Source organism: Bos taurus, chromosome 21, assembly GCF_002263795.3.
Source record: "Bos taurus isolate L1 Dominette 01449 registration number 42190680 breed Hereford chromosome 21, ARS-UCD2.0, whole genome shotgun sequence".
NCBI lineage: Eukaryota > Metazoa > Chordata > Mammalia > Artiodactyla > Bovidae > Bos > Bos taurus.
Genome location: NC_037348.1, coordinates 19,521,903 through 19,547,769, shown reverse-complemented (window position 1 = coordinate 19,547,769; position 25,867 = coordinate 19,521,903). Strand labels below are relative to the sequence as shown.

The 25,867-nt window shown below is 44.1% G+C and overlaps 1 protein-coding gene across 2 annotated transcripts; it reads left to right on the top strand.

Annotated features, from left to right (window-relative positions):
* Window positions 1–373: 373 nt before the first annotated feature.
* On the top strand, window positions 374–25,266 carry DET1 (DET1 partner of COP1 E3 ubiquitin ligase). Of its 2 annotated transcripts, none has more exon segments than NM_001099117.1 (5): window positions 374–484; window positions 7,931–9,023; window positions 13,220–13,407; window positions 20,599–20,790; window positions 24,606–25,264. In NM_001099117.1, coding segments are annotated over 4 exon segments (1,653 nt in total). In that variant the 5' UTR covers window positions 374–484; window positions 7,931–7,940; the 3' UTR covers window positions 24,796–25,264.
* Window positions 25,267–25,867: the final 601 nt, after the last annotated feature.

Below are 25,867 nucleotides of genomic sequence, written 5' to 3'. Positions count from 1 at the left end.
CCCTGTCCCTCACCATCTCCTGGAGTTTGCCCAAGTTCATGTCCATTGAATCAACCATCTCATCCTCCGTCGCGCCTTTCTCCTCCTGCCCTCAATCTGTCCCAGCATCAGGGTCTTTTCCAATGAGTCGGCTGTCCGCATCAGGTGTCCAAAGTATTGGAGTTTCAGCTGCAGCATCAGTCCTTCCAATGTTTAGGGTGCCTGGTTCCATTTTTCCTTCGCAGCCACTGTAACTGTTTTGGCTTTGACCCTCCCCCTTCCGGGCACCAGGGTGCGCTGTAACGTCCCTTAGTGTCAGCTGGACTGTGCCGCGCTCTCCCCTCTTCCGTTGTCGTTGTGCCGCAGTTCCGGTAGCTCGCGGAAGCAAGAGCCCGAGGCTGCAGGTGCCGGGTCCCAAGGCATGGCGGGGGCGGGGCCGGGGCTGGCGCGCGCCCAGCAGGCCGGGGTGTCCCTTGCCCCGGCCCTTTGATCCCGGACCGGACAGGTGAGGACTTCTCCTTCCTTGTTCCAGCCTCTCAGCCCGTCAGGCTCTCCCCGAGGCCTCCTCGATTTACCGCTATGGGGCTGCCCCCTCCCTGCATAATGCCTAGGTCCTGCGGCCCCCGCCTCGCTTAGAATGCTCTGCCCTTTGAGGCCCCGCCCCGGGCTTTTCTTTCCAGGGGCGCCCCCTTGGGCATGTGTGCCCGTCCCTAGGTGGCCCCTTCCCGTTTAGGAAGCCGTCAGAAAGAATAGAGGGTTACGTGCACCTGCCCGCATAGGGAAACTGACCGGGTATCTAGCTTAGTACCGTACCATGAGTTAGTGGCCACTTCAACTAGGCTTTCTTCTTTCGTTCAGTTGATAAAGTACGGATGCATGTTATGGGCCAGCTCCAGTGCTAGGCTCTGAAAAAACTAAGATGACCAAAGTAGGCATGGTTACTTCCTTTCTGGAGAGTTAATGGGGGAGTCGAACAGTAAACACTTAGCTGTGCAAACGAAAGTACAGATTCACATTATGGCAATGACTAGTAAGGACGCAAACGGAGAAGGCAATGGCATCCCACTCCAGTACTCTTGCCTGAAAAATCCCATGGACGGAGGAGCCTGTTAGGCTGCAGTCCATGGGGTCGCTAGGAGTCGGACACGACTGAGCGACTTCACTTTCACTTTTCACTTTCATGCATTGGAGAAGGAAATGGCAACCCATTCCAGTGTTCTTGCCTGGAGAATCCCAGGGACGGGGGAGCCTGGTGGGCTGCTGTCTATGGGGTTGCGCAGAGTCGGACACGACTGAAGTGACTTAGCAGCAGCAGCAGTAAGGACGCAAACAGGAAAAGCAATGGTAAAGCGAAAAAGATCTCTTTCAGCCAGGATGGTCAGAGAAGACCTCCTAAAGGAGATGACACTCAAGCTGCAACTTGAAAAATGTGGCAAGGGCCAGAGGAAATACCTGCTAGGTAGAGGAACAGACCCTGTGGATATTTGATTTGGTAAAGAACGTTCAGAAAAGGAGGCTTACAATGGGTCAAATCCATGTTGGGCTTACAGGATATAATGTTTGTGTACTGGCCAGGAGTTCACCATCTAGAGCCAGTTCCATTTGTTGTTTAGTTGCTTAGTCTTGTCTGACTCTTATGACCCTATGAACTGTAGCCCACCCAACTCCTCTGTCCATGGGATTTCCTGGGCAAGAATACTGGAGTGGGTAGCCATTTCTTTCCCCAGGGGAACCTTCCCAACCCAGGGATTGAACTGGCATCTCCTGCACCACAGGTGGATTCTTTACCACTGAGCCACCTGGGAAGCTATCTAGTGCCACAGACAGAAATAAAATGCAGAGATGAAGTTGCAAGTGTGTTGAGTGTTAATGAAGGTGACATATGACTGGTATACCTGATGGAAAGGTGAAGGAAGACTTCCCTGAGGAAGTGATGATTAGGCTGATGTCTGAAATAGGAGTTAAGTTGGCAAATTGAAGAGAAGAGCTTTTTTTAGACTGAGATGAAAAGCATGTGCCAAGGTTCAGAGACAGGAGGTGGGCCGCCCATTAAAGAAATGATTAAACGGGCAAAGAGAAGGCATGTAAGGATTTTGATCCTTTGTGTTAAGAGCAGTGGGAAGATACTGGGTTGGCCAAAAAGTTTCTTTCTTTCCCCTCTGGAGCTTCCCTGGTGGCTCAGACAACAAAGAATCCACCTGCAATGTGGGAGACCTGAGTTCAGTCCCTGGGTTGGGAAGATTCCCCTGGAGGAGGGCATGGCAACCCACTCCAGTATTCTTGGCTGGGAAATCCCATGGACAGAGGAGCCTGGTGGCCTACAGTCCATGTGGTTGCAAAGAGTCGGACACGACTGAACGACCGAGCACAGCACAGCACACAGATTAAGACAAGACGTAACAGAAAAACCTGAATGAACTTTTTTTTGCCAATCCAATACTTGTTTTAATCCACAGGGGAAAGGGTGTGATCAGAAATGAATATTGAAAAGATTGCTCTGGTTGTTAAGCAGATTGGAAGTGGACAGGAATTTAGGGAGACCACTTATGGAGTGGTTGCAATGATGTAGACATGAAGTTATGAACATTTTGGGTAAGGGTGCTGGCTGGTCATGATAGAAGGAAGGTAGATATTAGAGGACAGTTGAGGAGGTAAAAGCTTCAGAGTTCAGGGACTGAATGATCAGATATGGCGGCTGAGGGAAAGAGGTCCCAAGGGAGACTCTTAGGTTTCCAGTTCCTTTGGCAGCAGGCGAGTGGCTGTGCCATTAACTAGAGTAAGGGAAGGGTAGAGGGTCCACTTTTGGAAAAAATATCATAAGTCATTCTAACATTTTTAGTAGCTCCTACTCTGACTGGAAGGGACTTTCATTATGTACTTTTTCTATATTGTCTGAGTTTTTATAAGCATGTAGTTTATAATTGGAATAACAAGACAGGTTGAGAAAGACCAAATTCCACCATCTCTCTAAAAACTGTCATTGTGTGATATAAAATACGGAGCAGGTAGAGACCATACTGAGAGAAGGGTTAGGAAATTAAGTGACGATTTTCTGTATAGCTTGGAGCTGCTTGGAGCTGAAGCTAGCAGGCCTTCACCCCACCCCTCTTCCCCCATCACAGTACTGATGGCTTTTCCCTTAAAAAAGACAAGGCAGAGAATTTAAGGTGGGACTATTCAAAATGTATACACTTTTTTTTTTTTTTTTAGAGAATTAAGCATCTAGTTTGCTTAACATGATCTGTGATTGTAAGTCAAACAACTAGTGTGCTTTATCTGATTCGGTTATTTGTGGTTAGTCTGCTGTGCATGCTCAGGCACTTCAGTGGTGTCTGACTCTTTGCAACCCTATGGACTGTAGCCCACCAGGCTCTTCTGTCTTTGGGATTCTCTAGGCAAGAATACTGCAGTGGGTTGCCATGCCCTCCTCCAGGGGATCTTCCTGACCCAGGGATTGAACCCAAGTCTCCCGTGTCTCCTGTACTGCAGATAGATTCTTTACCTTTAGCCACCAGGGAAGCCAGTTAGTTTGCTGCTGCTGCTGCTAAGTCACTTCAGTCGTGTCCGACTCTGTGCGACCCCATAGAAGGCAGCCCACCAGGCTCCCCCGTCCCTGGGATTCTCCAGGCAAGAACACTGGAGTGGGTTGCCATTTCCTTCTCCAATGCATGGAAGTGAAAAGTGAAAGTGAAGTCGCTCAGTCATGTCTGACTCTTAGCTGCCCCATGGACTGCAGCCTACCAGGCTCCTCCGTCCATGGGATTTTCCAGGCAAGAGTCCTGGAGTGGGTGCCATCGCCTTCTCCTAAGTTAGTCTGCTGGACGGTGTCAAATGCCTATTCCTTCTTCCATTTGTGGGCCATACTTGGCTCTCATCCCCTGCTCGTCTCCCTGTCTGATTCCAGCCCCTATCTTGGGTTCGAAGGATGCGAGTGGCAACGATGTCCTGGACAGAGAGTGAGTGAGGTAGTTTTGTACATTACTTGGTATTTAAAACTGCTTAAACCTTACTAGTATTTTTTTTGGACTATATCAAAATGTGCACATGAACTATGTCACTGTGAACAGGAGTAGCTGTGTGAAACTCAATATTGTTTATTTTTGCTCAGAAGTGGAGGATATTGCTTACTGAATCATGCCAAAATCCTTTTAGAAAACTCATGAGAGATATTTTTTTAAAATTCAGTGCTGGGGATTTCTGTGCTTCTTCCAAGCAGCTATTAAGTTTTTATCTTATTGGCAGTGTAGAGTCTATAACTGTGTTTTCCTGTGCCTTGTCTGCTGAGAAACTCAGAGCCAACTTGGCAGTTCTGCAGTTTCTCATGGTATGCATTTTTGTGTACTTCAGACTTCATTTCATTGTCCTTTGTTGTCCCTTCACAGTGATTGTTTTCTAATTAAGAAAAATTCTGAGGAAGCACAAGTATTACTTTAAAAAAATATGTAATTTTAAAAGAGTAACAGTACAATGAATGCTAATTCAAGAAAAAAAAACAAAACACCACACTTCAGAATACTGCCAGGGTGTCCCTAACTCCCATCCCATTTCTTAAACTTCCTCAGAGGTAACCACTTTTGAATCTTATGTTTGTAATTCCTTTACTGTTTCTAATTATATGCCATATGTATTTGTGTTCTTAAACTAGAAATTGTGTGAAGCTTATATAAAGGAAATCGCACTGTATGTATTCTGTAACTTGCTTTTTTCATTCAACGCCGTGTCTGAGATTCGTCTCTGTTGTTATATATGACTGTAGTGCATTAATTCATTGCTTGCGTGTGGGGATTGCCGGGCAGTCCAGTGGTTAGAACTCGGTGCTTTCACTGCTGGGGCCTGTGTTCAATCCCTGGTCAGGGAGCTAAGATCCTACAAGTCTCATGGTGCAGCCAAAAATAAATAAAACAAAAAGTTTCCCCTGCATGGATGTGCCTGGATGAATTTAGCTAGTCTACTGTATTTTTTTTTTTTTTTAGCTAGTCTACTATTGATGGACATTTGGAGTATTGTCAAGATTTTGTTGTTGCCAATAGTCCCGCTACGGACATCCTTGTATATGTCTCCTGTTATATACATGCAAACATTTCTCTAGGTCAGGATTTTAAGCTCATGGGCTGTGTGGTCTTTGGTCTTAACAAATCAGCTACGCCGTTGTAAAGCAAAAGCAGCCATAGGCGACATGTGAATAAGTGGGTATGACTGTGCTTCAGTAAAAATTTATAAAAATAAACAGGGAGGCTAGATTTGGCCTGAGAGCAGTTGTTTGCAGTCTTTTGCTCTAGTCTAAATCAGTAGGAAATATATTAATGAATTGTGACTAGTAGTTTGAGAAACTTGATTTGTTTAGTCATACAAGTATACACATTTTTAACTGGACTAACTCAGCTGGTAAAGAATCCACTTGCAGTGCAGGAGACCCTGGTTCAATTTCCTGGATTGGGAAGATCCTCTGGAGAAGGGATGGGCTACCCACTCCTGTATTCTTGGGCTTCCCTGGTGGCTCAGTGGTAAAGAATCTGCCTGGCAATACAGGAGACATGGGTTCAATCCCTGGGTCAGGAAAATCCCCTGGAGGTGGGCATGGCAGCCCACTCCAACATTCTTGCCTGTAGAATACCCATGGACAAAGGAGCCTAGCGGGCTGCAGTCCATGGGGTCGCAAAGGGTCGGATACGACTGAGCAACTAAGCACGGCACAGATAGTATATATACTTACACCAGGTATTTCTAATTTCAGGAGACAGAATGTAAACAAATTCCCACTGTCTGTATGTTTTTATTTCTAAGATACAGATTGGATCAGTCACTCCTGCTTAAAACCTGTAATAACTTGCATGACATGGCACACAAAGTATTTTCTAATCTGGCTCCAATCTGCTTTTTTTAGGTTTCTCTTATCACTGTGTTTCCTGTGTTCTAACCACTTGGAATTGTGTTTCCCAAGTGTACCACACTACACTCTTTTTAAGTGTATTTTTTAAGCTACTTTCTTTCTGAAATGTTCCTCCTTTATTTTACCTAATGTGTTGTTTATCCTGGATGACCTTTGTCAAATGTTGTTCCATTCATTCATTTCTATTTGTGAGCACTTGCTGTGCTTCAGGCGCTGTCCTAGGTGCTGGAGATTCAGCAAGGAATTAGACAAGGCCCCTGCTTGCTGTCCAGTGTGGAGAGACAGATACTAAAACAGCAAACAAATGGTTTCAGAAAGTGATAAGGGCTGAAGAAAATAAAATAAGGTAAACAGCAGATTGATGTGGATGGGAAAAGGCATGACTTTAGGTAAGGTCGTCAGGGAAAAACTGAAGAGTTGCTATTTAGCTGAGATTTGAATGATCAAACAGTTGGTTCAGCACTTTAAAAATGTTGCTTTGCTTCTTTCTGGCCTCCGTAGTTTCTCATGAGACATCCACAGGTATATGCATTGTTGTTCCCTTGTGGGTAGTGTATCATTTATGTGGTTGCTTTCAAGATTTTTACTTCATGCTTTAGTTTTTCACAGTTTGACTATATGTCTGGGCATGGATTTCTTTGGGTTTATCATGTTTGCTGTTCTCTGAATTTCTAATCTTGGGTTTATGTATGTGTGTGTGTGTGTGTGTGTGTGTGTGTTAGTTGCTCAGTCGTGTTGACTCTTTGCGACCTCATGGTTTGGGGCCAGCCAGACTCCTCCGTCCATGGGATTTTCCAGGCAAGAATACTGGAGTGGATTGCCATTCTCTTCTCCAAAGGATCTTTCCAAGCCAGGTATCAAACCCGGGTCTCCTGAACTGCAGGCAGACTCTTTACTGTCTGAGCCACTAGGGAAGACTTGGGTTTATGTGTGGGAGGGTTTATTTCTCAGGTGTTAATTCTCTTCATTTGGTATATTTTTCTATCTTATGTCAGTGTCACACTTTTTTGAAATCAGTAAGTCTGAGTCTTCTAACTTTGTTCTTTTACAAAATTGTGTTTTAGGGTCCCTTGAGGTTACATGTACATTTTAGGATGAATTTTTCTATTTTTGCCAGAAATGATTTTAGAATTTTGATAAGAATTGCATTAAGTCTGTAGATTCTTTGGGTAGTATGGACATCTTAACAGCCCAGTCAGTAAATATATTTTTTATATGAATTACACACTGAATGTGTTTACACTGAGAAAATTTGATGTATTTGAAGGTTTGTTCTTTTGAATATTCCCAACAGCTGAGCGTGCTTCGAAGGTCTTCCTAGAGAATTCGGTCCTTCCCTCAAAAATTGAGTTTTGATAAGACTCAAAGCTATCTGGACCACTTACTAACTGTAGCTTGGGAAGGAGAAATGCCAATCACCGTCATCTTGGGAGCTCCTTCACCCAGGGTATATGGAGGAAATGTATTTGAATTGTGTATACACAGTTGATCCTCGAACAACTCAGATTTTAACTGTGCAGGTCCGCTTACACATGGATTTTTTTTTTAAAGCCATTCATAATTTTTATTTTATTTTTGGTGGAGGATGATTGTTTTACAATGTTGTGTTGGTTTCTGCCATACAACAGCGGGAATCAGCCATAACTATGTATATATTCCCTTCCTCTTGAGCCTCTCTCCCACCCCCACCCCCACCCCACCCCTCTAGGTCATCACAGAGCGCCAGGCAGGACTCCCCGTGTTGGACAGCAGCCTCCGGCTAGCTGTCTGTTTTACACGTGGCAGTGTATATACGACAGTGCTACTTTCTTAATTCGCCCCACCCTCTCCTTCCCCCGTACATGTGCATTTTTTCCAACAGTAAATACTGCACTACTGCACATCGCTTGAATCCATGGATGTTGAAGATCTGTGGAACCACGTATACTGAGCCAACTATACTCAAATTTTCAGCTGCAGAGGGTTGGTGCTCCTCACCCCCACCTTGTGCAAAGGTCATCTGTATTTATGTTTTGGTAAATTTTTGTTTTTTTGACTTCTCTTTTTTACTTTCCCATGCAGAGATGTGATAATGGATCATCATGTTTCCACCATCAAACCTCGAAGAATCCAAAACCAAAATGTCATTCACCGCCTGGAGCGCCGGCGGATCAGCTCGGGCAAGGCAGGCACCCACTGGCACCAGGTCCGGGTCTTCCACCAGAACGTCTTCCCCAACTTCACGGTCGTCAATGTGGAGAAGCCGCCTTGCTTCTTGCGAAAGTTCTCCCCCGACGGACGCTACTTCATCGCTTTCTCTTCCGACCAGACGTCTCTGGAAATCTACGAGTACCAGGGCTGCCAGGCCGCCGAGGACCTCCTGCAGGGCTACGAGGGGGAGATTCTGGCCAACGGCAACGACCAGCGGTCCGTCAACATCCGCGGCCGGCTCTTCGAGCGCTTCTTTGTCCTGCTGCACATCACCAGTGTCGCGGCCAACGGCGAGCACCTGAACCGAGAGTGCAGCCTCTTCACGGACGACTGCCGCTGCGTCATCGTGGGCTCCGCCGCCTACCTGCCGGACGAGCCGCACCCCCCCTTCTACGAGGTGTATCGCAACAGCGAGTCCGTGACCCCCAACCCCCGGTCCCCCCTGGAGGATTACTCCCTCCACATCGTTGACCTCCACACCGGCCGCCTGTGTGACACGCGCACCTTCAAGTGCGACAAGGTGGTCCTGTCGCACAACCAGGGGCTGTACCTGTATAAGAACATCCTGGCCATCCTGTCGGTGCAGCAGCAGACCATCCACGTCTTCCAGGTGACCCCCGAGGGCACCTTCATCGACGTGAGGACCATCGGCCGCTTCTGCTACGAAGACGACCTGCTCACCGTGTCGGCCATGTTCCCCGAGGTGCAGCGGGACAGCCAGACAGGCATGGCCAACCCGTTCAGGGACCCCTTCATCAACTCCCTGAAACACCGGCTGCTGGTGTACCTATGGCGCCGGGCAGAGCAGGACGGAAGCGCCATGGCCAAGAGGCGCTTTTTTCAGTATTTTGACCAGCTGCGGCAGCTGCGCATGTGGAAGATGCAGCTTCTGGATGAAAACCACCTGTTTATCAAGTACACCAGTGAGGACGTGGTGACCCTGCGAGTCACAGATCCGTCGCAGGTAGGAGCTGCCGTCCTGCCCTTCCTCCTTCCCCTCTCCTTGGGAAGGCTTCTCTCTTTGCCTGTGGCCAGCCTCTCAGAAATAACACATTTTATGTGGATCTTGAATTTTTGCTACCCTAGGGCTCAGCCGAACTTAAAACAGCTCCACTTTTCTCTAGCCACGTGTATTTATTTGGACAAATGGAAGCAAAATCTCAAGCCATTGACATATAGATAGTCAACCCTGTGAATATTGTCCTATTTCTTTTTTTTTTTTAATATTTATTTTTTTAATTTTACTTTTTTGGGGGCTGCACTGGGTCTTTGCTGCAGCAAGTGGGGCCATCTTTCTTGCCCTGCAGCATGTGGGATCTTCATTCCCTGACCAAGGATCAAATCTATGTCCCTTGGATTGGAAAGCAGATTCTTAACCACTGGACCACCAGGGAGGTTCCCAACCCTAATTCTTCTGCAGAGCATTTTCAGTACCCTGGAGATGGAAGCCCAGATGCTCTAAGGTTAAGATTTGACTCCCTATGGATAGTGCCTTGGTTTTGTGGAAGACTGTACTTATTGGTCTGTTTTAGTTCTGGCAATGAGAATGAACCCACCATACAAAAAAAGAAAATCTTCTAAAAAGTTTAGTCTTTTTTCTTACTTAAATGATGTCAGTATACTTTCTCACAATATCTTTAGATTGTAACTAGTCTTTTTTCTTACTTAAATGATGTCAGTATACTTCCTCACAAAATCTTTAGATCATAACCAATGGGACAGTTCATTTAACAGAATTAAGCTCTATGACTTTACTCTGACCTTGCCCACACGCTGGAACATAGATTGTGGAGCAGTGATAAGATGGGAAGGAAGCCAAAGTTTTTGATCTGCCGGTGAATCACCAGGACTGCAGGTTCTGAGGGGTTTTTAGTTTGGGTGAAAGATGTTGATGGGGAAGATCATTTCACAAATAGGAATAAGGTATTGTGTTATGAGTACAGAAACCATGAAGACGTTTGGGTTGAAACACCATGCCAAACCTCAGAGCGATGTGGACATTTCCCTTTGAGGAGCTGTCTACTTTATTATTGACCAAGTGAGAGACCTAACTTCTTTACAGTTCAATTCAGTTACTCAGTCATGTCTGACTCTTTGCAACCCCATGGACTGCAGCACGCCAGGCTTCCCTGTCCATCAGTAACTCCTGGAGCTTGCTGAAACTCATGTCCATCAAGTCGGTGATGCCATCCAACTGTCTCATCCTCTGTCAACGCTTTCTCCTCCTGCCTTCAATCTTTCCCAGCATCAGGGTCTTTTCTAATGAGTCAGTTTTTCACATCAGGTGGCCAGAGTATTGAAACTTCAGCATCAGTCCTTTCATTGAATACTCAGGACTGATTTCCTTTAGGATTGACTGGTTCGATCTCCTTGCAATCCAAGGGACTCTCAGGAGCCTTCTCCAACACCACAGTTCAAAAGCATCAATTTTTCAGTAATCAGTTTTCTTTATGGTCCAACTCTCAGAACCATACATGACTACTGGAAAAACCATAGCTTTGACTAGATAGACCTTTGTCGGTGAAGTCATATCTCTGTTTTTTAATATGCTGTCTAAGTTTGTCATAGCTTTTCTTCCAAAGATCAAGTATCTTTTAATTTCATGGCTATAGTCACCATTTGCAGTGATTTTGGAGCCCAATAAAATAAAGTCTCTCACTGTTTCCATTGTTTCCCCATCTGTTTGCCATGAAGTGATGGGACCAGATGCCATGATCTTCGTTTTCTGAAGTTTGAGTTTTAAGCCAGCTTTTTCACTGTCCTCTTTCACTTTCAAGAGGCTCTTTAGTTCCTCTTTGCTTTCTTCCTTAAGGGCGATGTCATCTACGTATCTGAGGTTATTGATTTTTCTCCCTGCAATCTTGATTCAAACTTGTGCTTCATCCAGTCTGGCATTTCATATGTTGTACTCTGTGTATAAGAGCAAGGTGGCAATATACAGCGTTTATGTATTCCTTTCCCAGTTTGGAACCAACACCCCACCCCCCCATCATTCTCCTGTTTCCACATTGTCTCCTTATATACGAGTTTGGAAATGTACAACAGAGCAAGCCAGTAAACTGCAGTCAGCTGAGTCTGGTTTCTCTCATTGACTTGTAGCTGATTCTGCCCTTAAGAGAAACTGTACAGAAAATTGTCTCCTGAGACCTTACCAACCATCCATGGAAAAATGGTTTCTAATATTTTTCTTCTGAATCATACCTTGTGTATTCTTAAAAAAAAAAAAAAAAGGAGCAGAGGTGACTAAAATGGTTGTTATTTAGTCACTAAGTCATGTTCCACTCTTTGCAACCCTATGGACTGTAGCCTGCCAGGCTCCTTTGTCCATGGGATTTCCCAGGCAAGAATACTTGAGTGGGTTGTTATTTTCTTCTCCAGGGAATCTTCCTGGCCCAGTGATCCAACCTGTGTATCCTGCATTGGAAAGAAGATTCTTTCCAGTGACACCAGGGAAGCCCATTGAGATCTGAGTAATACATTTGTTAGAGATTTTTTTTTTCCTGAATTTTTTTACTTTCTTATTAATGATGAAGTCACCATTGAGCCAGTCACCATTGTGAGTGAGTGTCCAGTTCATCTCAGGCGTCATGAGAGGGTGTTGGTAGAGCCCTTGACTTCTGTACCCTTCTGTCCTGTATCTCCCAGTCTGCCCTGGTGGGAATGTTAGTAAATGTTTGTGTAATTCTGTATTCACGCAGTCATGATGGGTCCTGGTGAAGCCGTCCTATATCAAAGTGTCGTCCAGGTTTATATAAAGGACATGAGTCCATCTTGTATTTAGGTTTGAGCTATAATTAGCTTTTTGTTTTGGAGGGAGTATGTTGTCTGTGACTGCCGCATTCGAGATTATCCTTTTCTCCTTCACTAAAATATGACCTCCTTATGTTCGGTAGCTACAGTAAGTCATAGCCAGCAACATTGCTAGGGCTCTGTGCTTTGCTTACAGAATTTGTAACTTTAAACCCAAACTCTCCCCTCGTTGTCCTCCAGCCTCCTTCCCCAGTTTAATTTGATAGGTTCCAATAAGGTTAATGAGTAAAAAGTGTACCTCAATACAAAGCCTTGCTAATATTATGGGTATTATTCTCAGATTACCCTCCAGCCTCTTTAATTTACAGCCAAATTTAATTTCCAGGTGACCGCAAAAGTCATGTAATATAAGCTCTGGGAAGGACTAATTACTGGTGAAACAGGTGGGCCAGATGTCTCCAAAAATTGGTAATGAAGATTCAGGCTTAATCCTAGGAGGCGGAATACTAATCCTAGCATTCTGGAAACTTCTAGAGTCCTGGTGGTAGCCCCACACTGCCACATTCACTGTGACAAAAACTTGGGGTACCTCGCGCTTCAGTGTTAAGCTGAGCAGAGCACTGGAGGTTCAGAGAAGAGGACCAGGCACCTGGGGACCCATTCAGAGAAAGCAGTAACTCTGCCACCCATAGCATTTGAATGCTTTTCATGTTTCCCCCTCTGATCTGAATTGCTACGAATGTCCAACATGTGTTACAAACGCTCTTGGCTAAAAGAACATTTATGAAGAAGGAAATGGAAAACACTTCTCTGATTTTTTCATTTGTTCAGCTCAGTCCCCCGCTTGGTTACAACTTGCCTAGGTGGACATGGTGTGCTTAAGATGTCTCTCTGCATGTTAGAAATATTAAGAGAGAAAGGAAATGCCCCCAAATTGAACTTTCTGCTATACACATACAAGAGAAAATAATTTGCCAACAGGCAGCTCCTGACTGCAAATCACTTTCTCAGCAGGAAGGAAAATTAAATCTGGCATTTTAGAAAAGTGTTTTTAATCTCAGAGTGGGTTGGGGCATAAGTAGGGAATAAGCACTTGAAAGGAAACATACTAAATTTGCACACAGGTTGAAATGAAAGATTGAAAGCCCTTTTATACATATATGCTGAGCAACTCAGTAATTCCAGCAGCACAGGTACAGTGGGAAATCAGTCAGCTCTGAGGCCCTTGATGGCTCAAGCCCACTGAGGCTTCCTCCGCTTCCAGAACCTCTGGGCATCACGCTGCTGTAGTGCCGGAGTGGAGTTGTTTGCTGGTTTTACTTGGGGAGTTTGCGTTTTCAGCCAAATGATGAATATGCTAGGTGAGGTCTTATGCTCAGCTGTCCCTTGGGTCTCCCTCTTCTTCCGCAGGCATCTTTCTTTGTGGTGTACAACATGGTAACAACAGAGGTGATCGCCGTGTTTGAGAACACGTCAGATGAGCTTTTGGAGCTCTTTGAGAACTTCTGTGATCTCTTCCGCAACGCTACCCTGCATAGTGAAGTCCAGTTTCCCTGCTCAGCTTCCAGCAACAATTTTGCACGGCAGATCCAGCGCCGGTAAGCTGCTCCACTGGACTTAACAAGCTTAATTTTTCTGTAGAAAATGTGTTGGTGTGGAGCCAGTAGTTGCTTACTTCGGGAAATCTTCCCATGTTCTTTCTGCCCACCTGGCCTTGGGTCGGTCTACCTGTTGTAACCTCCTGTGGCATCCTAAATGTCTGTCTCTTAGCACCTGAGGGATTACTTGTGTGTTGTCTGCGATTCCTCCTAGACTGTCTGTTACCTGCAGAGAGAGAGAGACTGTGTCTTTGTTTAGTTTATTGCTGTATCTGCAGTGGTGCACTGTCAAGCACTTAAAATAATTTTTGAATGAATCAGTGCAGTTCGGTTCAGTTGCTCAGTTGTGTCTGACTCTTTGCAACCCCATGGACTGCAGCAGCCCTGTCCATCACCAACTTTGAATGAATAAGGAAATAATTTTATAACTTTTGGTTAAACATGTGCATTGAACACATGCATTTATCTCTGCTGTATCCCAAAACCCTACTTAAAGTGACAATAAAGGATGAAGAGATGTAAACCTACAAGAGGAAAGAGAATGGGGAGGCGATATCAACCGAGTTTTAGAAGCTGAAGAGCCAATGGATGAGTGATAACTAACTTGACATACCTCAGAGAACAAAAAAGACTACAGAGCTTACCCATCAAGAAGTAAGTTGTCTTGCAGTAGAGAACTCTGGAAAAAGTCAAGAAACTGGAGGTCCTATATACTTCTGAAGGATTGGATGACATTCTTTTTTATTTTTGCTGTGCTTTGAAGCTTGTGGCATCTTAGTTCCCTGACCAGGGATCAAACCTGTGTCCCCTGCGGTGGAAGCATAGAGCTTTAACCACTGGACTGCCAGGGAGTCCCCTAGATGACGTTCTTAAAGGAAACAGTCAGATACTCTAGTTCCTTTCCTTAAGCCTCCAACTGCCAAATGACTGTCTCTTCCCCAACTCAGCAGAAGGCTAGAGGTTTATTCTCTGGAGAAATCAAACCATGCAGGCTCTGGTTTCAAGTTCATGAAACATGGCTGAGGATAGAGATGAGACTCATCATGCTTAAACCAAGAATTACGTGAAAAGTGATATACTGGTGGGGTAGACTCCTATTCCTCTTATCAGATATGGCTGATTAATTAACTCTAATTATTAGAGTTAATTCCCTAGGGAAACTGACCAACCTGAAGAAGAGACCCTTGGAGGCCCTTCTCAGAACACCTAAGTCACCCTCAGTTGAAACCCACCTGCTAAGAACCAGAGCTTCTCATAATTATCTGAGTATATTATTGTGAAATGACTAGTTATTTTGGACCAAGGGCCTGCCTGCAACACTACTTAAGTCAGTCAGTGTTTCATCAACATTCCACATACCTTAGCCAGTTATAGAAAATAGCTGCTTCAGGTTCCAGTACAGATCAGATCAGAGTGAGTGGATGAATCAGAATAAGCATTACTGCTGCAGGGGAAATGGGCAAAGCAGATATCTAATTCACTGGCATCGTATTCCTATAGAAGGATAGTACGTGGTTAAAAATAAGTGGATATTGATTTTCAGACAAGTAAACATGCCCTTTTATTTTTTCTGGTTCACACACATTTTCAGCCTGACTGGCATCTCTCTTCAGTATAGAAGGAATTTTTGGAAGCAAAATATGGATCAGCTTTTGCTTTTTTCATTTTGAAATGAACTTCTGTCTCTTAAAATTAACTTTTAAATTAAGTAGATTATTATCAACTAGTAACAAAAGCTGGGTACAGTTAAAGTATCAAAGAGATCACCAGAAGGCCCAAGCTCCATGAGGGCCGGGGTTTTTATCTGTTATGTATACACCGCCATATCCACAGCACCTCGGCCAGTGTCTTCCATGTGGGAGGAGCTCATTAGGCATTTGTTGAATGAATAACATCATCAGGAATTAGAGGAGGCTATGTTTTCTGAAAATTTATTTCACAGTGTACCCATAATTAAGTGAAATTGTAGGAAGAGAAAATAAACATTCTAGCTTCATGATCTTCAAAATTTTGCTTCTTACCAGCAAATGGTTCTGAAAACTGTAGATCTCACACATTAATGTTTAAGTTGCTCTTTAAATTTCTTACTGTTAAATTTAAATAATGGCAGAGGATGCAGTTTTCAGCATGTTAAACATCGACATTTAAAAATAAAAGTATTACAAGATATAATTGGCATATGACATTGTATAAGTTTCAGGTATTAAGACTTTTCAATACAGCCAAGGGACTCTATAAGACCATAGTGCTATAGTACTATAATGCCATAGTGATTTAGTGTTCATATTTGACATAAAAAGCTCAGGGTAAGTTTTTCCTGTACTGTTTGAACTTTTATATTTCTTCTTATTTTCAAATTTATCCCTCTTCCCCACAAAATTGTGTCCTAATAACATTTTATCAATCATCTTATCATACTTTGCTGCATTGAAAATACAATGTACATATAAATCAAAATTGTTTTTGTTCCTTGTGAAGGCATGGTTCTAACGGGACAATTTTACAGTCTTCAAAGAACTTCTGGTAAAAATGAGTGAAATGGATTTTTATTGTTACTATTATAGGTGAGAATAAACGGTTAAGAAAAAATGCACATCAGAGATTATGAGTCACTTAAAGAAAGCCTTTATTTTGAAAGAGAACAAGATAAAACAGTATAAAAAATGAACATGGTATTAATTGAAATAATTTAAACTATAAAAACAGGAACATTCCTAGACTAGTGATGCTAAGTGAGATACTTTAGAAATCTAAACTCTGTTAGATATGGTTTAGAAACTCTCCGAGAAAGTAGGAAAAAAAAGATAAGAGTAAGAAAATGGGAGAGAATGATTAAAAAAAAAATTTAGAGCATTTCCCCAGGAGATCCAATATGTGGGTACTTCCAGAAGGAGCAATAGAAAAAATGAAAGGGAGGAAACGATGTCAACCATTTCCTAATATTAATAGATACACATTTTCATGGGAGTTGCCTGGTGACCTAGTGGCCTGGCTTCAGTCCTTGGTTGGGGAACTGAGATCCTACAAGCCACATGACATGGCCAAAGGAAAAAGAAGAATACACACACACACACACACATACACACACACACTTCCAGATTGGCAAGCACCGTCCCATGCATGGTGTGCTGGAACTGGCTCATTCTGGCTTGTGAGAGCAAACTGTTAAACTTTCAGGAGCTTCTAAAATCAAGTTGTTAAACACAGCCATTATTAAAAATTAATTATTTCCTAATTATTAATTCACAGTTATTTTACTATTGTACTCTTGAGGTTATTTGTAACTATTTCACCTGTTTGGTGAAAACACCGTATAATGATGTGCTACTGCTCATCTCGTGACAGCTCGGCATTCAATGATGCCACTTTGGTGCCTTGAAATTGACCACACCAGAAGAATTTACAGCACAGATATTGGCAAGCACTGCAAACCATGGCTTTTTTCCCTTCAGGGAAATAATTATTAAACCTATCATCACATTGCAACTCCATCAAGTACCCAGTACAGTCAATAAAGAAAAGACCATACTGAGACATATCATCATGAAATTTTAGAACAATGGAGATAAAGAGAAAATTGTAAAAACTTTCAGAAAGAACACATACATTTCACGTATAAAAAATTAAGCCATTAATGGTATCAGTGTAATAATAATACTGAAAACTTGAAGCCATTACAATCATGTCCTCAGAATTCTGCAAAAAAAAGATTTTAAAACTAGAATTCTACATCGAAATAATAGGGTTTAACACAGACATTTTCATACACGTAAGGTCTCAAAAAACTACCTCCCGTGTTCTTTTTCTAAGGAAGCCTCTGAAAGATATTATCCCCCAATAAACCACGAAAGAATGATACAGGAAGTAGAGTCAAACAGTGGAGAGAAGCACAGAGAATTCCGAGGATAATGTCAAAGGGAGGCTCCAGGATGACAGGCTGCGGGTTGGACCAGGTGGAAGCAGGAAGGGGGAGGTTCCCATCACGGGTGTACCCAAGGAAAGGTTACAATATCTAGAATATCTGTTGGGTTTGAATGTATTAAGACGAGATTGTCTGTGCTGTCCCGGCAGGGTTCTCAGCATAGGCCTCACTGAGAAGGTGATGTTTGAGTAAAGCTTTTGAAGGAGGTTAGGGAGCAAGCCATGTGGCCGTCAGGGGAAGAATAGAGCAAGCAAAGGGAATAGTAAATGGAAAGGTCCAGAGGTGGTCTCAGACGTCTGAGGAACACCAGGGAACTCGGGGTGGCTGGGCTGGAGGAAGGAGGAGGCAGAGTAGGTAGAGGTGTGTGGTGAGAGACAGGACCAGACACATGTGGCCATTCCGAGGCTTTGGCTTTAACTGTAGATGAGATTGTGTAGTGTTTGAAGTATCTGAGCAGAGGAGTGACGTGGTCTCACGGACATTTTTTTTGGCCTCACCCTGTGGCATGTGGGATCTTAGTTCCCTACCCAGGGACTGAGCCTGTGCCCACTGCAGCGAGTGCTTGGAGTCTTAACCACTGGACCACCAGGGTGGTCCCTCCCACTCATGTTTTAACAGGGTCACTCTGGCTGCTGTTTTAAGAATAGATCATAGGGGGATAGGCTGGAAGTTAGTAAACCATTGCAGTGATCCAATAATAAAAGTACTACATTCTGTTTCCTGATGGGAGCTTTAAAAAGTTTTCTTTTCATGGCTTCTGTCAGTTACGAAGAAGGCAGTGCCATCCAGGAGGGTGAGCATGGAGGGTCGGGAGGAGGAAGTAGCCTTCGAGGGGAGAGGGCGACTTGCCAGACTGTGGGAATGCAGCATGAGTGCCTTGCAGCATTGTGGCAACATTTCTATCCATGAGTTCATGGGTATAAAGTCTGTGATTTCAACGATTGTGAAATGTAAGCTGGCTTAGGAAGGGAAAGAGTTCATGATGAAGGCATAGGATGGAGAGAAGTTGGTAGAATCAGTGGCATTTTGGTCCCATTTCAGTTGAAGGATGTTGAAGCTGGGATGAGCAGAGTTATCTGGAAAATTAGGAGAGAGGATAACTGGAGTCTTTGTGCTGCTCCCTGAGATTATGGAGGTGCAGTCATTGGTAATAGTGAGATTGAGGGTATGATGTGGGAATGCATTGCTGACGCAGAAAGGAGGTCCAGGAACTAGGAAGCCATGGTGTGGGAAGGATCACCTCTGAGAATTTTGAAATCGTGAATTGAGAGAAGGGTGGTTGGACAGAGGGACAGTGCACCAGGAGTTAATCAGCTGAAGACATCAGAGGGGTGACAGCTTCATCTTTTAGTTGTTGGGCATCTGAGAGTAGAGGTGGTGGGCGCTGTGGGCAATGGGAACGGCTTCAGCCTGTGGATGGTCATGGAGGCTTTGATTTGTGGTCATCACAGCCACGGGCCAGCCCCGTCATTTGAAATCACCTTTTGAAGCCAGTGAGCCAGGCAGGGTGGAGAACTAGATCTTGGCTGACAAAGGGCTGAAAACCAAGGAACCCAGGATCTTTGATACCAGCTCAAATGAAAAGGAAAGAAATAAGTTTTGTGTAGCCCAGGGTTTAATTTTAGGATTTATTCCAAGGCTGTGAAAAATTACTGTTAAGAGAAGTAATGGAAAAGCAGTGTTGACGCTCGGCTTCCTTCTAGGGGAACTGAGAAGTGTTGATGTCCATCTAGCCCTGCAGGTTGACAGTGAAAACAAAAATCAAACCCATCTCATCAACCTCTCTAGTCTCATCAAAATTAGGAACATTCGAGTTTTTTTATACCATTAGTTTCAAGGGTGAGATGTTATATCGCATTTCCCCTGGACTAAAAAATTATTTATTTTCCCTTTGATTATTAAACCGTATGATGTACTTCAATGTAGAGATTATAAAAAATAAAACTGATAAAAACAGCTATGACCATTTTGATGTATTTCCACTGTTTTTTTTTAAAGATGTTAATTTGTGTGTGTGTTTTCAATCATACTGTATATACGGAACATAGCTTACTGGTTTTTGTTTTTTTTTTTTGGCCGTGCTGTGTGGCTTGCAAGATCTCAGTTCCTCAAACAGGGATTGAACCTGGGCCACAGGCAGTGAAAGTCTGGAATCCTAACCCCTATTCCACCAGGGAGCTCCCCGTACCCTACTTCTTTTACTTGCCATTATGATAAACATTTCTTCTGTTACCACATTATCTTTGAAAATAATAGTTTTCCATTAGGTTTTTAATATTCCTGTCATTTTTTTTTCATTGTCATGACCACTGGTATATTGAATGTGCACAGGGATTTTTCTTTCCTAGGGCAGATTTCCAGAAGAATTGAAATACTTGGTCAAAGGGTATTAAGTTTAGTATTTATTATAATTGTGAGAAATAACTGCTCCATTGTTATTATTACCATAATTAAAGATAAGTGAGATAGATGACTCTGTGTTCCTATTATGTGCTTCTGGATTCTGGTGTTTCTGCAGAAGTATAGGTAGCTAGTTCCCAGCTTTATTTTTATTTTTTGGAAGCACAGAGTCTTAACCCCTGCACTGCCAGGGAATTCCCTCCCCAACTTTATTTAAAACAAAGGATCAGTAATTTTTCAAAAGATTTGATGCAAGTTGGCTTATAACTGATCTCAAGAAGAGTCAGACACTACTTCTGTCCAGGATCCTTTGCATCTCCTTGTTAATGCAGTCGAAGGCTCTAATTTGGGGGAAATATGTAAATTTCAACAGAAATAATTGTCAGAGGTTAGTTATACTCATTTTTAACTTTCGTAGGATCTTTGCTAACTTTTCTTAAGTAACTTCATGTTTCCAGTTTTTCATTCTGTTTTCTGCTTTTTTGAGAGTATTTGTACGTATGCAGAGGGGCTTCCCTGGGGGCTCAGATGGTAAAGAATCTGCCTGCAGTGCAGGAGACCTGGGTTCCATCCCTGGGTTGGGAAGATCCCCTGGAGAAGGAAGTGGCAACCTATTCCAGTATTCTTGCCTGGAGAATCCCATGGACAGAGGAGCCTGGTGGGCTACAGTTCGTGGGGTCACAGAGGGTCAGACAAAACGGATGAACTTTCACTTCTTCACCTTGGAGATATATAGACTTGGGAGGTGTGAGAGTTCAGTATCTAGATTGTGTTTTCAGGATATGTTGTTTTTAAACATGTTTGTCAATTTAAAACCAAGGAACTTGTGCGCCACTGACACAGCCTTCCTCCTCGGTGCTTTATTTCAGGTTTAAAGACACTATCGTCAACGCCAAGTACGGAGGACACACGGAGGCCGTTCGCCGGCTGCTGGGCCAGCTCCCCATCAGCGCCCAGTCCTACAGCGGCAGCCCTTACCTTGACCTGTCTCTCTTTAGCTACGACGACAAGTGGGTGTCGGTCATGGAGCGACCCAAGACTTGCGGAGACCACCCTATCAGGTGCTTCAACTGAGGCTGCCTGTGGGTGCGGGCGGCCACTTTCTCTTCCTTCTCCTGAGCATCACTTCACTGTGACTCCGTCTACTTGTACTAACAGGTTCAAGTCACAGGGCAGGCTGTTTCTTTAATGTGGGTGTTTTGGCTTCCTTGGTGGCTCAGCTGCTAAAGAACCTGCCTACTATGTGGAGACTTGGGTTCGATTCCTGGGTTGGGAAGATCCCCTAGAGAAGGGAAAGGCTACCCACTCCAGTATTCTGGCCTGGAGAATTCTATGGACTGTATAGTCCATGGGGTCGCAAGGAGTTGGACACGACTGAGCCACTTTCACTTTGATCATTTAGGGATTAGTATCAAAAATTAATTAGTTCTGCTCTTTGCCTCTCCTCAAAACATCCAATTCAGTAAGTATTGTTCTCTTTTTAAGGTAGCCACGGAAGAGAACCATACTTTTCAATTTAATGACCTAGTACCATTTCACAAGACACGTAAAAATAATTGAGACTTACATTTTACCCAGCTCAAATTATTTTATCCCCTCCTGTTACCTAATGGAAAAGTGAGACAGTTTGGGGGAACAAGTAGGTTTTGGAGAAACCCACGCTTGCTCGGTTGGAAGAACGTTGGAACGCAGGTTGCCGTGTTACTCTTAGAACCTTGCAGTTCCTTCGTCACGGGTGTCCAGCTCACAGACCCTCCTGTCCCTCGGTGCTGGGAGCCTGGGTTGTTCTGTTTTTGCTTTCACAGATGCTAGAGAGAGGAGCTGGCACCACTTCCACTGTGGGGTTATCTCAAGGGACGTGTGAGCTGGGTTCTGGAAGGTCTTCACAGAGAAACAGTGGTAGTTAGTATTTCATAATCCAGCTTCGTTGTGTATTAAGTAGGCTTGTGTAACATATTCTGTGCGATTAATTACTGTTTGTAATATTTCCTTTGGGAAATTGTAATCGAGTTCTGAAAATGTTTTTATTGCGGAGATTTTTAAACATATAAAAGTGGAAGACTGTAATGAAGCTCTGTACCCATCACCCCACCTCCGCAGCTGCCACTCACGGTCAGTGTTGTTTCATCTCCTTCTCCCACCACTGCTCCCCTCCCACCTGCCAGTCTGGAGTCTCACAGCCCAGGCATCATAGCATTTCACTTGTAAATATTTCAGTATGAATTTCTAAAAGATAAGGACTAAATGAAAATTAAACCTTTATAAAGATCACCGATAGCAAGTGAGTTTTCACGTTTTCCTATTGTTTTGTATATATTCTTTTTACAGTTTGTTCCAGTCAAGACCTAAAGAAGGTCCAAATGTGTTTTTTTGGTTGCTGTCCTCTAAGTCTTTTTTATTTTATGGGTTCTGCTTCCCTGTTACTTTTTTTGTAGTGAAGTTGTTGAAAAAACCAGGTTGTTCATCTGGTGGTATTGCCCACATTCTGGATTTTTGCTCATTGCATCCCAGGCAGTTCTCATTTCCCCGTTTCCTGTAAACTGGTAGTTAGATTTCGGAGCTCCAACAACTAGCTTTACATTATAAGCCCTTTGTGTGCTGAGGACCTTGTGGGTAAGGGGAAGGTTTTCACACATAAAAGCAGATAATTGGGCTCATTTGACATTGTCACGTAGCCCGAGATAACATTTCTCTCCCTTTTGACTGCCCTGCCTTTCTGATTTGAAAAAATTAACCTAAGTAACAAATCTGGAAATGCCATTGACCCTGACTTCTTGTAATTCTTATTTATTTTTTAATTTAAAATGAGAAATGTAAGGATATTAAAGTCATTTGAAGAGGTAATGCCATTACTCTAACACCTTTATTGTATTAAATATATTCCATTCTAGTCTCTGCCAGTGTGTGTGTTTACATTTATGCAGTCATAGTTACGGTTGGCATAGTACCTTGTAGCCTGCTTTTATTTAATAAACATTTTCCATATTCCTTAAAGTTACAGTCCTGACGATGGCATATTATTCCATAAAATAGATGTAGCATAATTTATTTTGCTGTTCCCCTGTTACTGAGCATTTATTCTCTACCTGCATTTTTACACTGGAGCTAATGCTATGTGCGTGCTAACTTGCCTCAGTCATGTCCAGCTCTTTGCAACCGTGTGGACGATAGCCCACTAGGCTCCTCTGTCTGTGGGATTCTCCAGGCAAGAATACTGGAGTAGGTTGCTATGCCCTCTTCCAGGGGATCTTCCCAACTCAGGGATCCAAACAGGTCTCTTATGTCTTCTGCATTGGCAGGCAGATTCTTTACCGCTGAGCCACTGGAGAAGCCCAAAATGCAATAGTAGCCATCTTTATTCACGTCACTATTTACTTTACTTAAAATAAATTCTGAGGATATAAGCTCTTGGATTATTGGATATTACGAATATCTTTGTATCTCCTGTATATTTGCTTTCCAAGAGGGACATGCATTGTAGAGCTCTTTATTTCAGAGCTCCTTTTTTCTTGAGCTTCCTCCAATTCAGCCCCAACCCTGCCAATCATCTCTGGTTCCCAAGTTCACAGGGCACTTGCTTTGCATATGGGCAAAAGGCATTTAAGTCCTGGGATGGATGGAAGCGTCTTTGTTCTTACCGTGTTAGATGAAAAAGTAGAAACTAGTTAGTATTTTGTTTTTGTGTGTGCAAAAGAAGAACCTTCCAAAAGAATTTCTTCTTAACAGTGAAAAAACTCAGGACTTCCCTGGTGGTCCAGAGGTTAAGATTGCACCGCAGTTACTGAGCCCACTCACCACGAGTGCCGGAGCCCGAGCTCTAGAGCCCATGCTCCTCAACAAGAGAAGCTACCGCAATGAGAAACCCTCACACTGCACCTAGAGAATAGCCCCTGCCCGCCTCAACCAGAGAAAGCCTTTGCACAGTAACAAAGACCCAGCCCAGCCAAAATTACATAAAATAAATTTTAAAAAGAGGAAAGAAGAACTCAAGATACGCGCCTAAATCTGCACTGTCCTCTAGTAACCACCAGCCCCCCATGGCTGGTGAGCACTAACATGAGATGTGTTCAAGTGTCAAATGCACGTCAGATTTCAAAGACTTAGTACAAAAAATGAAATATCTCTTTAGTATCTTTTATAGCATTGGTTGACATGATAATACTTTAGATGCCGACGTTAGGTTAACTAAAATATTATTAAAATTATTTTCACTTTTTCCTTCTTACCTTGTTTGACGTGGCTGCCTGAACATTTAAGCATGCCTGCTTGGCTTGCATTATCATTTCCAGCCCTGGCCTAGGCAGGTAGGTAGCTGGGCAGATAGCTGCTGGAAAAGGGGAAACCGTAATCAAGGCCATCACTAAGGGTCATCTTGGGAAAGACAAATGACCCAGTGATTCAGGCCAGCATAGTAAAGTTCATAATCTCTGTGCTCATAAAATGAGCTGATCAGACATAGGCGATTTTGACTGAGGGCTGACGTTAGAGGAGATTTCGTCAGTGAGGTTAATTCATGCTACTGCTGCTAAGTCATTTCAGTCGTGTCCGACTCTGTGCGACCCCATAGACGGCAGCCCACCAGGCTCCCCCATCCCTGGGATTCTCCAGGCAAGAGCACTGGAGTGAGTTGCCATTTCCTTCTCCAATGCAGGAAAGTGAAAAGTGAAAGTGAAGTCGCTCAGTCATGTCCGACTCTTAGCGACCCCATGGACTGCAGCCTACCAGGCTCCTCCATCCATGGGATTTTCCAGGCAAGCGTACTGGAGTGGCGTGCCATTGCCTTCTCCCGGTTAATTCATGAGTCCCCTGCTATTCAGGTTTTAAGGTGGTGGTGAATGTCTGTCTCATGCTCTCCTCCTCTCCTTGTTCTGTTTAGGTTCTACGCCCGGGACTCTGGTCTGCTCAAGTTTGAGATTCAGGCGGGCTTACTGGGCCGCCCCATCAACCACACGGTGCGACGCCTCGTTGCCTTCACCTTCCACCCTTTCGAGCCTTTTGCCATCTCTGTGCAGAGGACTAATGCTGAGTATGTCGTCAACTTCCACATGCGACACTGCTGCACGTAGGTGCCTCGAGGAGCCGGCTGCTCTGGTCTTCCGAGCCTCTGGCCCGCCCACCCTGCCGCCCCATCACGTCTCAGTGGGCTGTGAAGCAGAAGCTCCTGATGCCCAGCCTTGGAGTCCCAGGCTGTACCGCCCGCGTGGAGAGCCAGAGACAGGAGGAAAGAGGTGTGAGGGTGGCTTGAACACAATACAACTACTGATCAATCGACTTAAAAGTCCTCTTGCCTTTTCCCTGTGGGAATGCCCAGCATTAAGTCCATTTAATTTTTTGTCTTATTTTGCATTTTTTTGCTATGAAGATGACAGCATTACACCTCTGCCCCATTCGTGTCACTTCTTTGGCATTACAGTATGCAGCCTGCAGGAAACTCTTGTTTACTCATGAGAACTCTGTACATCCTTTCAATTAGCCAACAGCAGGGCTGTCTTTTTAAGGAAAAAAAAAAATAAAGCCTTGGTATTTTCTTAAATATATCCCGTTTGAGGACTGCCTTCTGTTCCGATCTCACCAAATGCTTTTCAAATACATAGGTTCCAGCAAGGCCTGTGAAAGGGACTAGAGGCCGCAGACCCAGCAGCGCCTGCTGGTAGGACTAAGTGGGGGTGGGCCGGCATGGAGGCCGGCTCTCTTCCGGGCTTGTGTCCTTCCCTGGGGTGTTTGCCCGGTAATTGTTACAGCTGGAGGAACGGAGCCTAATTGCCTGTCCCTGTGTGGAAGCATGCTCCCATCTGTGCCATCTGTGTTGTGCAGGTGGAGAGCAGGCCGTCCTCTCCGGCCGCAGCAGAGACAAGCTCTGTGCAGCACGTACTGTCGTTTGGAGGGGTGGGAGCTGACAGGCCCCAGGCGTCCCTAAGGAGACCAGCCGGGCTGTTCCTGGATGGCTGAACCATCACCACACTCCTCCAAACACCTGCCAGGCGCCAGGCAGCATCCCTCTCACATTCTCAGCTGGTCTCCCCACCAGAGATTGTCAGGACGTGTATGTTCATCCTTATAAATGTGTCCACCATTTATGAAGTGAGTTTGTTGTGCAGCCTCTGACTTTGAAGCTCGCCCTGGAGTGTTGGGTTTCAG